This window comes from Nansenia antarctica (genome assembly GCF_963989245.1).
Source record: "Nansenia antarctica genome assembly, chromosome: 1".
In the NCBI taxonomy this organism is placed as follows: Eukaryota; Metazoa; Chordata; class Actinopteri; order Argentiniformes; family Microstomatidae; genus Nansenia; species Nansenia antarctica.
Window position 1 is genome coordinate 5,287,077 of NC_137674.1, and position 17,500 is coordinate 5,304,576.

General features: G+C 44.4%; 1 protein-coding gene across 4 annotated transcripts in view; it reads left to right on the plus strand.

The window, feature by feature from the left end:
* macrod2 (mono-ADP ribosylhydrolase 2) overlaps positions 1 to 17,500 on the plus strand; it is a 540,574-nt gene that overhangs the window by 491,625 nt on the left and 31,449 nt on the right. For 3 of the 4 annotated variants that reach the window (XM_080536433.1, XM_080536435.1, XM_080536434.1), the window contains exons 9-11: positions 6,180 to 6,258; positions 11,913 to 11,957; positions 13,837 to 13,896. In XM_080536433.1, the coding sequence (XP_080392559.1) occupies positions 6,180 to 6,258; positions 11,913 to 11,957; positions 13,837 to 13,896 (184 nt within the window). The remainder of the gene's footprint in view (positions 1 to 6,179; positions 6,259 to 11,912; positions 11,958 to 13,836; positions 13,897 to 17,500) is intronic. The other variant, XM_080536436.1, reaches the window with a different exon arrangement.

The window sequence follows — 17,500 nt, forward strand, 5'->3', positions numbered from 1 at the left end:
CCTGCCTCCCCACGGGCCCGCTGCCTATGCTGCTAACAACAAAGGAGACGCGAGCTCGCTGATTTCCTAGATGACACCCGACCCAGGCTTTGCTTTATGGCTACTCATCTCTGACTGGAATTATTTAATCAAGCACAAACAGCTGCCTTGTTGCCACCGTACATTTATGAATTGTATGCGTAATGTGTTACATGTTGCATACCTTTGCCTATTGTACAGTATATATTGCGGCATGGTCGTTCTTTTAACACTTAATTAGCCACGAGGGGTCACACCTGTGAGTAAAAAAACATGTTATATATTTGCACTCAATCAAATTTCAGCACCCTCCTTTTTGATGGCTTTTCCTAGATAAGTAAGTAAGTAAGTAAAGCTTTATTTATATAGCGCCTTTCGTACATTAAATGCAACTCAAAGCACTTTACAATAGATATGTGTGTTCTACCACCCAGTATCCTTACATTTTCAAAATCACTTCAGGATAAGCTAATATGAAGCTATTTTGCAGTTTTTTCCATGTAGGAAGCAGGCTAATTTACAAGCGGGCCAACTAGTGGTCGTTGTGTGTAAATAGCACATTTACATTCTAAAGAGGGGCGTCTCTTGTAGTAGGTAAAAAGGCACGGCTGTTCTAGTGTTAATTCTCACCGATTACCGACAAGTATAAATGTGGACGGAACCATTAATTACCGTGGTTTTCTCACATGACCTTTCAACATAACTCCACGACCAGGGCGACTCACAGCCTTGCCTGGTGCAGAGCTCCAGCTGGAGGTGACGATCTAGGGAACCCGTCCCTATTATTGTTTGTGACAGAATCAAGAAGGAAATGCAAGTAGCAAAGTGTGCATGCAGAGCCTGCACGTCTGACTCTGCTGGCAGCGCCCCCAATGCAATTATGAGCATGGGTGCCCGGCCATGACAGCTCATCTGTTAGCCCCGCCAGAAGGAGGTTGGGGCACCTGGTGAGCCCTCCACCTGCAAAGATGGGCCTGAGATACACACATTTTTTTTTTTTTAAATACATAATTCATGAGCGAGAAAACAAGTGGAAATGTCAACAGGAAACTTTGGGGTGTTTTTTGTGGGTTGTTTCATTTTTATTGAAGCGTTTGTTGCGTCGGCGACAATGTCAGGCTGACTGTTGCTGACGCAGAGTGCAGGCCTTTCAGAGAGCTACTCGTCCTCACATCACGAGTGACATGTAAATGAGTTTTAGAAGCGTAGGTAGTCAGGTTGAACCCTTGGCATTAGGATTTTAATTAGTTTCGGTCGTATCGTATAGGCCTATTCAGAACTCATTAACGACAAAGGAGCTTTGGTGTTGAATTGATTAGGCTAGATAGAGAAAGTGTTCGACAGGTAATATTGATGGAACGATTGTATTGAGACATACAGTACTACCTGCTTTACCTGCCAACATCATTAGGCATTTGGGTGGTGATGATTCGCAAACTCATACAGTGGATATACATACATACATACATACATACATGCATACATATACAGTATATACAGACATAAATACGTTATACATATAACTCGAAAATCAAAACAAATCTGCAGCATGCAGGAAATGCAATGGAATTGGGAGACACTTTTATATGACTTAATCAATTGTTTTGTATGTCTATGTAGTATATCTATGTCAGGAAACATACTTCCCCCTGTGGTGGCCATGCAGCTCTCCACCATAGCACAGCCCAATGAGTAACTGGGCGGGTAGACTAGTCCAAACCTTATTGTGCAGCACACGTTTCTGTGAAGCCCGCTACCCCTCCTACCTGCAATCAGGGGACCAATCATCTCGCTCTCCCCCTTTGGCAATGGCCGTCCAATCAGGGATGAGTAATGACCAGGCTGGCTAGCATGCAGTGATCCCAGCTTTCTAATTAGTCTTCCATTAACTTCCCCAACCTTGGCTTCCGCAGGACGCACACCCAACACATTATGCGTTCCCTCCTACCTCACCCTAATAACTACCTTAGCACTATGAAGATGATCAGGACCGGATGCTGGGGCTGTAATTTGAAGTACTGGAGTCAAGTTAGCGTTGGCTAATACCTGTACAGCCGTGACGTGCGGTGAGGTCAATGGCTGGGGAGGCACTGGGGAGGCTAATATCAGAGCCAGATTGACACACATACCAACAGCAATTTAACCAACAGCCTTTAAACGTTTAAACGTCCTTTACGTTAATCACCAAGACCACTTAGACCAACGTCATACATTTTCAGAAGCTGATCTTTAGTGCAATGATCCAAAACCTCCTCACAAGGAGGAGCAACAAGATCCTCTTCTATCCCTGCCATAATGCCATTACTATCGGTAAAACTCAGAGTCAGGAATATAGGCTAGTTCATTACCAAACCAACAACAACAGCCTTGACCTGGTTTGCTCTAAGTATCCAAGAAAATTGAATCAAAAACAAAATGTCATAATAAATGATCCTAAAATAATATTTGATATTCATTACGATATTAATTTAAGTTCAGTAGTTTATGTCTTGAAGTACTGTATTTAATACAAAGGGATCATTAGCACGGAGGTCTGTCTGTGTGGAGAGGTCAGTACTCAAGGGGAGGTCGCCCTTAGGTACGATGCTGCAGATCCCCAGGCAAGAGAAATGCACTTACTACATGATCAAACAGACAGTTTTTTTTCAAAGACCTTTATTCCTCGACTTTTGGGATTTGGCATAATGTGAGCATTTACAGGCACAAGCCTTGAAAACATTGCCTTGAGTTTTCTTCCAAATATAACTGGAGCCATCTGATTGTTGGCATGAAACAGAGTCATGGTTGTCCTCCATATTCTCTGTCAGTGTGCAGACAGCATGTGTGCTAGCAGGAGATAAGCCTTCCCTGGTTGACTTTGTGACTCTTAAGTTTTAAGAAGGAGCATGATGTCGATGGATTTGGGTGGCGCCAGCCTTGATTTCAATGTGTTACAGTGTTCAACTATTTACAGTTGAATGAGCCTGGAGCCTCGCCATTTCGTCAATTCCTTTGTGATTGTACTGTGTCTAATGTCTAATGCTCACATGCATAGTTAGCGACATGTAGACTCGAGTCATCGCCTCAGGTATTTGACCATGTGTAAACTCCTCACGATTTCTTGTGACTTATGAGCGTGGTCATAACATATTGGGTTTTATTTTCATATTCTAGAATGTCTTACTGATACAGCTTTGAAGTAAGTCTACCTCCTTTCATATTGTAAAGAACATACAGTTACCCTTTGGTTGGGGCGGCGGTGGCTCAGGAGGTAGAGCCGGCATATAATGATCGCAGGGTGTTCGAACCCCGGCTGGCCACGTGTCAAGCTGTCATTGAGCAAGGCACTGAACCCCTAATTGCTCCAGGGTCGCCGTCTATGGCAGACCCCTTGCCTAGAGCATAAAATACCAAATTCCAACAATTCACTGACAAGTTTAGAACAATTATTATTATTATTATTATTATTATTATTATTATTATTATTATTATTATTAATGACAGTTTGTCAATGGGTATCCTTGACCAGGGTTTCAGTTTTGATTTTGCATGCTGTTCCTGCAGCTATTCATCACAGGTCTACAGTATGTATCTAACCTGTGATGGAGTCTCTCTGTTCCCTTCCTCATCTCCTGCCTCTCAACTAGGGGTGGGCATCGACGATCGATAATTGATCGATAAGGATCTTGGTCGATCACAAAATAAAACATTTGGTCGATCCCAATTTTTTTTTTTTTTTTTTTTTTTTTTGGGTGATCGACCAAATGTTTTATTTTGTGATCGACCAAGATCCTTATCGATCAATTATCGATCAATTATCGATCGTCGATGCCCACCCCTACTCTCAACACACAGACAGAGAGAAAGAGCATATTTCCTTTCTGTCTTCTTTCCCTCAGGTCCACATGTCAAGGACTTAGATTTGTGTGTCTGCGCCATGACTCACCTAAGAGACTTCTAACAGCCTCTCTCATATCAGACCAGAGGAGGAAGACCGTCATTTAATGAGCAACATAAAATCCATATATACATATACATATATACAGTATATGTGTGTGTGTGTGTGTGTGTGTATATATGTGTGTGTGTGTATATATGTGTGTGTGTGTGTGTGTGTGTGTGTGTGTGTGTGTGTGTGTGTGTGTGTGTGTGTGTGTGTGCGTGCGTGCGTGCGTGCGTGCGTGCGTGCGTGTGTGTGTCTATGTTTTCATGCAAGGCATGAATTTATGATTCCTCCTGTTTCACAGTGGGCACTCAGTCTTAAAATGGGGCGCCATAAAAGAGTAATGGGAATTCATTGGAAGCTGCTGTCCTGTGGCCTTCTAGCATTCATATGCATGCACTATCTTGGCGTGTTATCACTTTGCACACGATCTGTTTGTCAGCGAGCCTATGACTTCAATGGAGTCTTAAAGCTTTCTTTAATTTTCCACTGGGGTGAGGGGGTGATAGAGTGAGCCTACATTTTATGAACAAAGCCCCTCTAGACATCACTTTTTTTTTTAAATAGAATTACCCTTCTTCATTCTCAACTCTTAACATTTGCTCCAAAGCATAGACCATAAACTATTAATAGATGTTGTTGCAGCCATTATGTCTGTGCTGGATGTCATGTTTACTGTTGACCACTGAGTGGCGAGGGCATAGGAGTGCACAGGTATATAGGTGAGCTCACCAGTAGGCTACAGGTGTTACTGATTGAACTGGTGAGCACACAGTCTTTGACCGTGTTGCCACACGCGAAACTTTGTAGTGTATCATGTTTTTATAATAAAGTAAACAAATGATTGCAACGTACAGAAGTCGTCGGTGTTGGTATCACGAGTCAACTAAAGCTTTACAGTTCAACAGTCGCGGTGACTAAGGAGGAAACAGTCACCACAGATGTATCGCTGTCTGAGCAGCAGAAGGGTGCCTCTTTGAATCAGATCCTTGTGTGGCGCTGGGGCAGAAAGCTGGAGGTCTCTTTATCTGAACGTAACACCGCCATTACAGATATGGAGGGGCTAGTTGGGTAATATCATTACGGCTGTTGTGTAAAATTGCCATATTCAGTGTAGCGATTATCTGCTGTCCTACAGTACTGTGTAATGCATCTCCCTCACAGTGGAAGAGCCCTGCACACCTACGGCACCACTCAGAGGAGGGCGGAGGGTGGGAGGAGGAGAGGATCGGTGTCGAAATGTTCCCTGAATAGACAGGATAACACAACATCTTTCTCGTTCGTGCTATCACAAGAGGCAACTGGTGAAATGCCATGGACGTGGGGGAAACTAATGAAGCTTGTCACCGAGGGCTTGTGTGTGGCGTGCAGAGATAAAGGGAAATGGCATGAATATTGCAGAGTAATGTGTAAAAGATTGTAGTTAATTGAATATGTAATGTTTGTGTATTTTATGCCTGCTGTACAGAGGGGGATGTTGTAAGGAGGTCGATTGGAGCCAGTGTCAGATTACAATTCCATAAACCGTATTGTGCATTTGAGCAGAAAATATTTCAGGTCATGTATTCAGTTCAGTAAGTTTGGTTTGGCTCTTGACTTGTTATTAAGCTGCGTAATATGAAGAAAAAGATCTCCAACATTCTCCAACATTCTCCAACATTCTCAAACCAACAATGAGGCACAAGGAGAATGAACATCTAGAGAGCAGTTAGAATGGAGTAGAGCATGTTACATTTCGAGTATACCACTTGAATTATGAATAATGCCAAAATAACTAGTGATGACCCGTACTGTATAATGGGGATTTCAGATAGTAGTTTCTCTGTAGACTCTGTAGAGTTCTGTGTCTCTTTGTTTTCACAAACATTTGAATATCACGGGTGAAATTTCACACATTTCTCTGTGCTGTAGAGTAGGCTTAGTGAAATAATTGTACACTTCTAAAATCTACGAAATGCTCCCATCCCAGGCTAGCTATCTGATGTAATTTATTGTAATGTTCACTAAAAGTGCTCTCTGCGGGACAAGTTTGTGTGGTCCTGAATGAGGATGGGGAGGATAATTGGATTTCTGAATTGTGCTTTGGCTATGATTCTGTCTCCCTAGCGGAGACAACTATCATTGGATCATCACTTGTCCATTTAACTCTTTTGTCATCTGCAGTTCCCCGATGGAGACAAATGTGAAAATGTGCAATTGCAATAATGGATTCTTTCTCTTCTGTTTTGTTCTCATGCAGATCACACGCGTCATATTCTGTGTCTTCCTGGAGACTGATTTCAAGATCTACAAGGAGAAGATGTCTCATATCTTCCAAGGTACTGTCTCGGTTTGGTTGTGTGTCATGTTCCCTACTCTTGATGCATGATCCCTGACTCCAGATGCCTGAAGAAGGTCTATGACCGAAAACAACGTTTTTTTGAACAGTGTTCGAGTGTGCGGATGCTGTTATTTTGCACTATATTGATACTCATTCAGTTCCAGCACCTCAGCGGAGTCTGATCACGGATGAGCGGTGTTATTTTCACTATTTTGATGTTCCCTACTCTTACAATGAAATCTACATGGGGATATCACGTCATTTAGACTTTGGATACTTTTGAGGTCCCATGGTCCCAAGGTTTATTATTACAGTGCAGTGTTGTGTAAGTGTAGTGTTAGTTGTGTTTCTTTTTAGACAATTCTAGGGGATTATCCTTGTGAGAGAGATATGCCAGGGAATAGGGCCAGGCTGCCTGTCCTTCTTTCAGGGCTCCTCATCCTGTCTGTGTGTCTGTGTGTCTGTGTGTCTGTGTGTGAGGGATGGGGTGTCAACATCCAACCAGAGTGGCCCCTGTGGGCTCAGACAGACAGACAGACAGCCAGACAGACAGCCAGACAGCCAGCCAGGCAGACAGACAGACAGCCAGCCAGCCAGGCAGACAGACAGACAGGCACTGCTGAAAAGGGCATGGCTCTCCCAGGGAAAGAATCTTCAGCAGGCAGGGCTGTCTCACCCACATGATAGATAAACAAACACACATTATGTTCTGCTGCTCCCAGTCTCTCTGCCCCCCCCCCCCCCCCCCCACCATCCTCCGTCTCTGTCTCGTCCCTTAGCCCAGGAGGAGAGGCTCTGACAGGGCCCCACGGAGGATTGAGCTAAAGAGCTGGGGATATGAAAGAGCATGGCTGCACCACGAGGCTAGCATTATCTCCCATTTTTTCCCTTTTTTCCCCTCCTCCCCTCCTCCCCCAACGGAATACCGACTCGCAGGCCCTCGTCTTCGTTCTCCCATGTGGAGAGGGTTTTGTTCCCCCTTTGCTCCCGTCATCCCACCCCCCTGTGTCCCAAATCTGAGCTGAAAGATTGCATTCACCAGAGAGACTGTAATTATATCGCCTGCCCCTTGTGCTCCCAGAACCCATCTCATCATATTAGTGTTGTGAGATGAGATTCTGGAGCTGTTGTTTTTCCCAGTTATCACTGACAGAGTTTACAAGTGCTACCGATGACTACATCGTCATGACTGAGGTGGGAGAGAAATGTGAACGTGGTGCTGTTGAGGGAAAACGTCTCATATGCGGACTCCTCTTGAAACAATTGTTTATTGACATGGAACGAGCCACTAATGAGGGTCTGAGAGGTTGAAGTTATGAGGAGAAATATTAAATTGAGGACTTTTTAGAGAAGGGCTTGGCGGCGTCAGCAGCAGTGCCACACTGTGTGCTTTTTCTCATCACCCAGTCTTGCCTTCGATGTGCCCTTTGACCTCTGAGGTTAATCCTACCTTTGTCACTCCCTCCTGGGACACTGAGAGTGGCGAGTGTGAGTGTGCGCTGTAGGCAAGTTTCATTTATTTTCTTCCGCCCAGACTAAGTGGCTATATAGGTGTCACATTCCTGCTCCTAAGGTCTGTTCCCTTTCACCTGCTCTGAGCTTTCAGTGTGTGTCTAATGCGGGAGACCTTCCAATCCCTTTCCTGTTACAGGCTTCAGAGTCAGATACCTGAGTACATTGTTATATCTCTACGCTTGAACACATTTTCAGTAGTGTAATGATTACAGACTAGTGAACATGAAAGGCACTGCTTGCACAGAGTACATCTTTCTCCATTATGGTTGGCCGTGGCCTTGTAATGATTACGAAAGAAGTAAACAGACAGTACTGGAGAGAGAAAGAGAGGTAGGTTCATTGGCATGGCGGTGACATAATCCTTAATCCCAGAGTGCGAAAAACACTCAGAACAGAATGAGGAGTGTGAATCTGAGGCTCCGAGTTAGCTCTGCAGGTGTCCCTGATAGTGTTGGTGGTAATGTGTTGAAATAACCGAGTCCTACTGTAGCTCGAGTTCCGTCATAACACCTCATCATCATCGCGGTTGGAGACAGCCAGTCCATCTTGTGAATCTGTACAGAGCAACACAGCAACACCACCTGACTACGCCACGCTGAGCTGAGCCCACTGAGCCCGGGCTGTACCACAGAGCATCTTCTCACACGCTTCTCTCTCTCTTCTCATTTTCTTACTCACCTGCACTCTCTCACTTCTCCTTTCTTACTCACCCGCACTCAGTCAAACTTTATATACCTGCAGCGCTCACATTCCCTCACCCACGCATTCTCCCTCCCTTACCTCCGCACTTGTTTTCACGCTGCCGTCCCACTCTCCACATTCTCACCCTGTTGTTGTCGGCCACGGTTGTGTGGTTGTGAGTGAGTCGTTGTTCTGTAATGTCGTGTTGCAAGGCAGCGAGGTAGGGATTGTGGCTCTGACAGGTTATCTGACCAACATCATTACTGTACTGCGTGTCTAGACAGGGAAACAGGTTCAATAGCTTTCTTTGTGTCTTTTTCACCATTTCCAATTTGACTGTGAATGTGCTGGTTTCCCTCATATTCCTCATATCGTTTTTATCTGTCAAGTGACAATGAATGGAGCAGGAACATGTAAACAGGGCATTTGCATACAGGAAATTGTTTTATTACAATGTGCCTCCCCTCAAGCTGTTGATATGAGAAAGCCAAGATCAGACTGAACCACTGCAGGAGCAGTCTGCGCTGCCTCATGCACACAAATTAGAAAACATTTGGGATTGGAAAGGATGCACCCGTTTTAGAGGGAAATATAGTACATGCTCACATTTACTCTCACATGAAGAATAGGCGTAGGCTGTGTTTAGCCATAACGATCCATCCACTGGATGAGCTGCTGGTTCTATTGCTATAGAAGATGAAGTTCTTATAGAGAAACAAATGGTTGTCATAGGAGCATCAGTTGGAGGAGCACTTCAACACTCCCATCAATTGTTAAAGCCATAGATGTTCAATGAAGTCTAGGACTCTCCGGCAGACACACACAAAGCGCATCTTCTGAAGGGGCTTTAGGGTCAATTACAGGAGCTTGCATCAGCTTATTCTCTCTAATGTCTCTGATGTTGTGAGGTAACTACACACTGTACCGTGGTGAGATGTACTATAATCTATATGTTGTCTGTTACTGTGTCTGTGAGCATGTACTGTACTTTAAATTAATTAAGAACTGGCCAACTACAATATACTGAATCCAGAAGGACCAGGCCTATACAGTACTGTAGAGGATCTGGTATAGTAATATAATTAGAAATCAGTAGGGTTAATTGAAAAATGAAATCCATTGATGAGTAAAACCATTCAGTTGATTAATACATACTACCTAATTGATGTCATTAATCATTTGACACGATATGATTAGGTTTTCAAATTAATTCATCGAGTAAGATTTCATATCGTGCCTTTGGGTACAGTACATTGTGGTATTATTTGTGAGCATAGTCCCCTGCAGCTGTAGTTTGGAGTGAAAGCATGTTGAAATTGATTCTGGGTGCGGTGCTACACTAATACGATCTGGGTGGGTGCCCACAGGCTGGGGGTCTGTCTCCTATTCTCCTCGATCAGCCACATCTGAAGCTACGAACGCAGCAGCCTGTCGTTTAGCGGGGGGGGGGGGCTACTCCACTCTTCCATTGACTTCCTAATATCTGCTTATTTACATGGTACTTATTTGGTTCATCTTTATGCTGCAGGAGAGAGAACCCCCCACTGTGACTGGCTGAGGCCTCTCTCAGCGCGATTGAAAGGACCGTGCTGTGGTTGGTGTCACACCGTATCAACAGAACACTCACCAAACACACACCAAAAGACGATCCACTATTTCTCCGCACCCAGAATCTTGCTTTCATAGATTTCTGAGATATTTACTTCTCTGCTGCCGTTTTCACATTTCCCAGGCCTCCCCCAGATGGTGGGTTAGCATGCTATCTATTCAAGCACCCTTGCACAACATCTCCCTCCCCCAAGCACCATACCCCCCCGCTACCTCCTAACACCCGATGAATTGAGAATCAAGGACCCCAATTGAAATAAGCCAGTGGCTTTCTTGGGTTTTTATCCTGTTAGTTGACCTTGTATGTAATATGTACTTTCATGTACCTACTTCTGCAAATCTTCTAATAAAGTTTTCAATCAATCAAAAACCCATGAGTATAGCTCTACGTGAGGCCTTGGGACAGAAACTTTTTTCTGCTGATCTGCATCCATGAGAAGAGCTAGCCCGGAGGTAGAAGGAGAAGGGGTTTGAGGCTCAGCGATGAGGACGATCTGAATTCTGCTCGAGTCTTTGTTCAAGTCTTTCTACAAGCTCGGTCACACTCCACCGGTAACCGGTAGATAGAATTGTGTGTTTAACAACTAATCAACTGTTCTGTTTTGGACCTGGTTGTGATGTGATAGTGTGTGGCGGGGGGGGGGCTGGAGCGGTAGCATATTGTACTGTAACTCCGTCCGCGCGCCATTGTTGCCACGGTATCAGCCGGCTGGCCGTTCTTTTGTCTCCTCAAGCAGGGTTAGATTAATGCACTGTACTCTTTTATTCAGTGTTATACAAAAGAAAAGCCTGTCGCGGGATCCAGAGGGAGCGTTGATGGTTACACTTCTACAGAATAGATGACAACAGCGTTTATCAAAGCTATCGCTTGCCTCCGTTCGCTAACCAAGTGCGTGCGCACGCACACACGCACGCACACACGCACGCACACACACACACACAGCAACGGCATGGCTTGTAAGAGTGTGTGTTGAAGACAATGGCTGCTGTGGGCATACATACTTCTCACCCAGAATCAAACTCTACCCCCTCCTCTCCATACTATACAAGATCATGTCTAACACATCCACCCAGAATCGCCTCTGGTTGACTTTGTAGCCGACACGTTATACAATAGAATTAACAGAGCAATGAAATCAAAGGTTTACTTTTGAAAAGAGCAGTGTTCCTGGAGGAGGTTACAAGTAGTAAGTAAAGGGTTCCCTGAAATCCAAGTGATTTATGGAAACGGGAGGGTTTTATATCATTTGCGTCGGGACCACAAGAGTACACCTAATTGAAAAAGAATGTGTTGTGAGTGTGAGCCCCCTTCGCTTTGTGTAATAACTCACGACCCTCATGGCTGACTAATGGAGAGCTGAGGAGGGGTGAGCGGCCCCGGGTGAGACACTCTGGTGTACACTAGCAGAGTGTGTTATGGAGAAAGGGACGATAGAGCCTTCATGTGTGTGTTCAATCCATGTGTTTTATCTGATAAATACCATTTCCAGTGTCCCATTCGCTGGCGTCTAATGACCGCAAGGTCGGCGGTTCGGTGGTTCAATCTCCGGCGGGCCACGTGTCGAGGTGTCCTCGGGCAAGACACTGAACCCCCAAATCGCTCCCAATGAGCGGGGCCGGCGCCTTGCATGGTAGCTTGCCGGGAATGTGTGTGTGAACGAGAGGCCATTGTACCAAGCACTTTGGAATAAGGCTCTATATAAGTGCAGTCCATCTATATACTGTAACTCCTTATGATCACTGAGAGACAGCCAACTGTATGATGAGTCTCGATGTTATACTCGTAGGTAGTGTTTTGTGAAATTGCTGTGTTTTAATCTTTTGTTTATCTCTTGTTATCTCCAACAGAGGATGATGTGACCAAGAAGGTGGCTGAGGGACAGCAGAGGGAAGGTGCGTGACAATGACTGACATTCAAGCCTTGGCTTTTCACATGAACACATCCTCAACACAGAAAGTGACAGTACTAGAGCTTACTATGTGATACATTCGAGGTGGGGATATGAAATGTGTTTATTCAGTTGTAACAGATGAAATTCCTGAACACTGACACATCTCCCGGGTAAAAATACTTCATGTCAGGTACATTGCATTACAAGAGCTTATATCCACAGCTAATTCACAACACCCCATCCCTTCATCCGGCTTATCAACACGCTGCCTTCAGACCTCCTAAAGAGAGTGACAAAGAAACAGCTGAACAGCATCCCTCTGCAGCATCACTGTGACGCAAGCACCGGTTGTAACAGTCAGCGCACAAGGCTGTTATCTCCTTTTATCTCTGGCATCTTGACACCGTGGCTGTAAATCAGAGATACTGGTTATCAAGATAAACTATTGACATGTTTGCCTCTGTGCAGATGTCCTGTATAAGCAGTGACAGAATCCAAATGGGGATGTAAGTCACTGGTGTATTGTGTATTCTGTCACGTTCACAGAGGAAAAGGCATGTCATTGTTCCGTTCCCTAATTGACTAAGAGACATTTTGTTAAGAAGAGAAGTAGTCACGGTCATAAAGTACATTACAGCTCTGTGTGTTAAAAGAAAGGGCCGTGACTATCTGACGTGTGCAACCAGCTATGCCGAGAGGTGCTGTGGGTTTTTACTGTTCATCAGAGGAAGTGGAAGTAAGATTACCAGAGATTTGGAACCCTGGTTGCTATCAAAATGTTTGCGACCCTAAATCCAGCCACATGACTTACCAATTATACGCACGTGTGTTTCCGACGAGATTCCTTTTTTCGTGAACATAAAATGAACGATTTCTAAGCATGCCATAAAATGTGATACTCTGGAGTGACCCAAAGTGCACAGAATGCATAGATCACAGAGACTCTTTGGAAAAGAGGTAATACATATGCCAGAGAGGTCTTACTACTTCCTACTTCCTCACCACCTACATCAGACAGGCCAACACCCTCCCAACATTTAAACAGACCCTCAAAACCCACCTCTTCAAGCTTGCCTTCACCAGTTAACCCTCTCCCCCTCCCCTTCCCATGTGTCCCTAGCACTACCTTAATTAGGCCCCTACACTTTCTTTTATTTATATTTTTGGTTTCTTTTTATTATTACTACTCTGTCTTTTCAGTTTGTAAAGCGTCTCTGAGTGTCTAGAAAAGCGAACTACTGTCTAGATATGAACAGAGCATACTGCAACTGCAATTATCTATCAGAAAAGAATTCCCACGTTATTGTTGTCGCTTCTCCCCGTCCCTCCATCCAAGTCTTGCCCTGTTTAGCCCATTTGGTGGCTGTCTGTGCTGCTGGTGCCAAGCTCTGGCCTTTCATACTGCTCTATCAGCCTGGGTCTGATTCGACGCTGGCTGGACCTCAGTCAAAGGAATCAAATGACTGCCTTCCTCACATGGAATGGTGCTCCTGTCCCAGAATCCTCTGGGGTTGGCCTAAGAGCCTCTCATTCTTCTTAGTCTCTCTCAGAGGAGTACTTTTTGTCAGGCAGGTATGAATTGAAACAACATAACATCCATAGAGTTAGCCCTCAGGCTCAGGCAGCCCAGCGAATGAAGACAGAAAAATGGCAGAATAATCAGTGTTAAATGGGCCGAGTTTAGCTTTCCCCCAAAAACAGCCTTTACTCTAACCACTCCTCACATGAGGACCACGTGGGACCACGTGGCATAAAGTACCCCTAACCCTTTCATGCTATATGCGATCATAGTTGTCGATAACCAAAAGAAAAGTGTCACAATGACAATTGATATTGATTAAGTCATGTTCATGTCCGTCGTGTCCATTTTCTTTTTTCAGACAACACACCTCCTTCTCAGAATTCCAGAAACAAGAATCTGAGTGCCGACACCGATGCCGGTATGGGAGCATGTGTTACTTCCAGTAAATTTGTGTGAGAGTGTGAGTGTGAGTGTGAGTGTGAGTGTGAGTGTGAATGTGAGTGTAAGTGTGAGTGTGAGTGTGAGTGTGAGTGTGAGTGTGAGTGTGAGTGTGAATGTGAGTGTGAGTGTGAGTGTGAGTGTGAGTGTGAGTGTGAGTGTGAGTGTGAGTGTGAGTGTGTGTGTGTGTGTGTGTGTGTGTGTGAGTGTGTGTGTGTGTGAGTGTGTGTGTGTGTGTGTGTGTGTGTGTGTGTGTGTGTGTGTGTGTGTGTGTGTGTGTGCGTGCGTGCATGCGCGTGCCCGTGTGTGTGTGTGTGTGTGTGTGTGCGTGTGTGTGTGCGTGCCCGTGCTTGCATGCTCGTGTGTGTGTGTGTGTTTATTTTCATTCATTCTTGGTTCCTCTTTGGGGAAATGAATACAGGATGAAGCTGGGTTTTTTAAAGAATGTTTTCTTTGAGGGAAACTTGTTTAAGGAGCCATTATCTTGCTGTTCTGCAGTTTCAGCCCCTTTGGATGTGTAATACTGAAACAATTATAGCCTTCTCCAATAAGATGGACAAAAGATAATTAGATTCTTACACTAGAGGGCGTTAATAGGCAATTAACATCACACACCATCCATTTGTCTTCAAGCCTTAAGGTTGTGGGGGATTTTTTGATACCGTCAGTCCTGTTTTCTTTAGGGAAATCGCCCCACCGCTTGATTATAGTCACACAGGCTGCATAGAGACCGCAGTCTAGCACCGCCACAAGGGAACCCCAATGCATTCAGTCAAACTGAACAAAACACCAACAGCTCTTCAAATCCCAGGCATGTACCTTTTGCCATAATCCTAGTAATAATTAAATATGATTCACAAATTCAATCACAAGAATTAGGAGGCATAAGTATTTTGTAATAATCTTTATAAATCCTAATTTATCAGGCCTGGCGGCTTAATAGCAACTAATCCATTTACAAAAGGACTCGGCACAGCTATAGCACTGGAACGCAGTCTTCCAGACAACCACCTTCGTGCCACCATGTGAATGTATACTGTGTAGGAAAGGATATGTCTAAATATGCTGGTGAGGCAGGATGTCACTCGTTGTTTTGGAGACACACAAACAAGCGTGCAGCGCTGTAAAAAGCCTACTGATATATGGCTGTCAAACTCGCTCTGCCACTGTAATACAATTGAATAGTGTTCATTATTTAAATATCACAAAATAATGTGTTTTATCACGCTCAACAATCTAAAATAAGCTAGGTTTACTCTTATTTGGGATCTCCAATACAATGTCGCTGTGTTTATCTCCAGACAGCTTGTTCATATTTTCGTTGTCATGGTATTGTTCGTTCGGTTAGGATAATCGCTTTGCCGGCGTAAAGGGAGGATTCATTAAAAAGATGTCTCTTCCATTTGATAGGATCAGGTAAACATCTCTCATGTTACTGTATCTCCCGCTCAGGCCGTGACACAGAAAATCCAGTCCGACAGCGGAGAGACTCTAGGAGAGACCATGGAGACCATGAACCATGTTTTCCCTGTCTTTGCTTACTGTATAAGCAGTTCACCGCTGTGGGCTATAGTGCAATTGGCACAACATTGCATTTTCCTAAATCATGCAATGCATTACATCAGTAGGCGTTGTGTTTAAAGCTATCAGTACTGTAGATATAGCTCACTGTGATCCATCATGCTAGGTCCCCCGGGACTCCACCCCACAGCACAGAGGGTTAGGCATGAGGAGCTTTTAGCCGTAATGCTAATGACCAGGAAACATTAAGCTCTCTCTACGATTAGCCATTGATAAATATAGGAGCCAGAGACAGGAAGTGAATAGGGTTGCATACGCCCCTGCAGAACTACAGCAGTACAGTATGTGCTCTGTTTTTTTGACTGTTGTTGTTTTTCTTGGTCTATCAATATCTATAAGGATACCTCAAAAAGGTTCCATAGACCCAATAGGCTCCCAAGGAAACAAGGTAACAAGTATCAGTGCCTTTTCTGTGTGTTAATAAGCTCAACAGTCTCATGTTTTGTACACTGCAATACAGGGCTGGACTGGGACAAAAATTAGGCCCTGGCCTATAAAAAATACAGTTAAAATGGGTGCTTACGTACTGAAATTCTGAAGCCGGAGATCCTTGGATTATGGATGGTCGACGACATAATCTGAACAAAGATCTGAAAGTAGAGAAAAAAACTAAAAGATTAGTGTGCCCGTGCATTCTGCGAGCCTTCGGGCAAGCAGGGCCTTTTATTCCCCTAACCTAACCCTCTGTATCTGTACCCTGCTCCCGCTCCTCCCTGCCAGCCTCCTCTTCAACCTGTTGCTGCTGTGGTAAACTTGAGGGTGCAGCAAACATGTCCCTAATGTTTACACATTTGGCAGCATCTGCCTCGAGTTTCTTTTTGTTTTTCTCCCTAAGTTTTTCCCAGCCTCCCTTCCGTTTTAGTGTGCTTTTGCGCTCCATCTCTCTCAGTATCTATCTAGTAACTATCCAGGCTAACTAAATTTATTTTGCCGGCCGGCTCGGCCCAAAACTACCGCGAAACTGAGACGGAGGTCTGGTGCTGCGTGCGTGCGTGACCCCTGACACCCCCCCCCCTTCTCTCTGTTGATTGGGCCAGCCCAGTGTCTGTATAGAAAATTGACCAATGGGCCACTGTCCCTGATTTATGGGCCGTTCAATGGTAGCTTTCGATTTATGGGCCGTTCGATGGTAGCTTTTGGCCGGGCCGGCTGGTAAAAAAAATTAAATAAAAAATTAAAATATTTTTTTGATTTGTTTTTATTTTGCCGGTCGGCTCGGCCCAAAACTGCCGCGGCCCACCGGGCAAATGCCCGGTATGCCAGATGGCCAGTCCAGCCCTGCTGCAATACTAAGAACTCTACAGAACTGTTGAGGCGGGTCGCACCCTGTTAAAGACAGCATCAGGGCTCAGCTGGCTGATTCAGTCACACAGAGGGTCCACAAACCTGTTGTAAAGAGCTGCTTTGTGATGTAATCCACATGAAATCACGGAACAGCAAAAGAGAGAACTAGAATGAGGCACACAGGGCAAATGGTTGGTGAATAAACCTGATGTAGTGGACGACCGTGAGAGCACCAGGCTGTTGGCAGGCTGCAGGATTGCTCTCTATTATTTGGTATTCGATTGGTATTAGTGAGATTAGGGGGTGTCACAATACAGAGTTGTATCAGGACGAGGAGCCAAAGATCGATCCCAGAAACTGTTTGCCTGGCATTCGGTATAATGGCTGAGATAGGTAGTGGAAAAGGGCATTTTCTTTTAAAAACTGACGTTGCATTAACATTGTTGTGTATCTGTCAAGACTTGGAAATGGTTATGGGTATGGTCCAGCAATGTCTAGAATCTAGATCATACATTATAACATTTTATAAAGGTATGTACCGTAATAGGATGTTGATCCACTGTGTATATTACAAGAGAGTTGTATGATATAAAGAACAACCAAACAACCAAAACCAACCATACAAGTAACTTATATTAAATATTCAGAACATTGGATTGGGGAAACCAGAGATTAATTAATTAATTAATTTTGCCATTTAGCAGACGCTTTTAATCCAA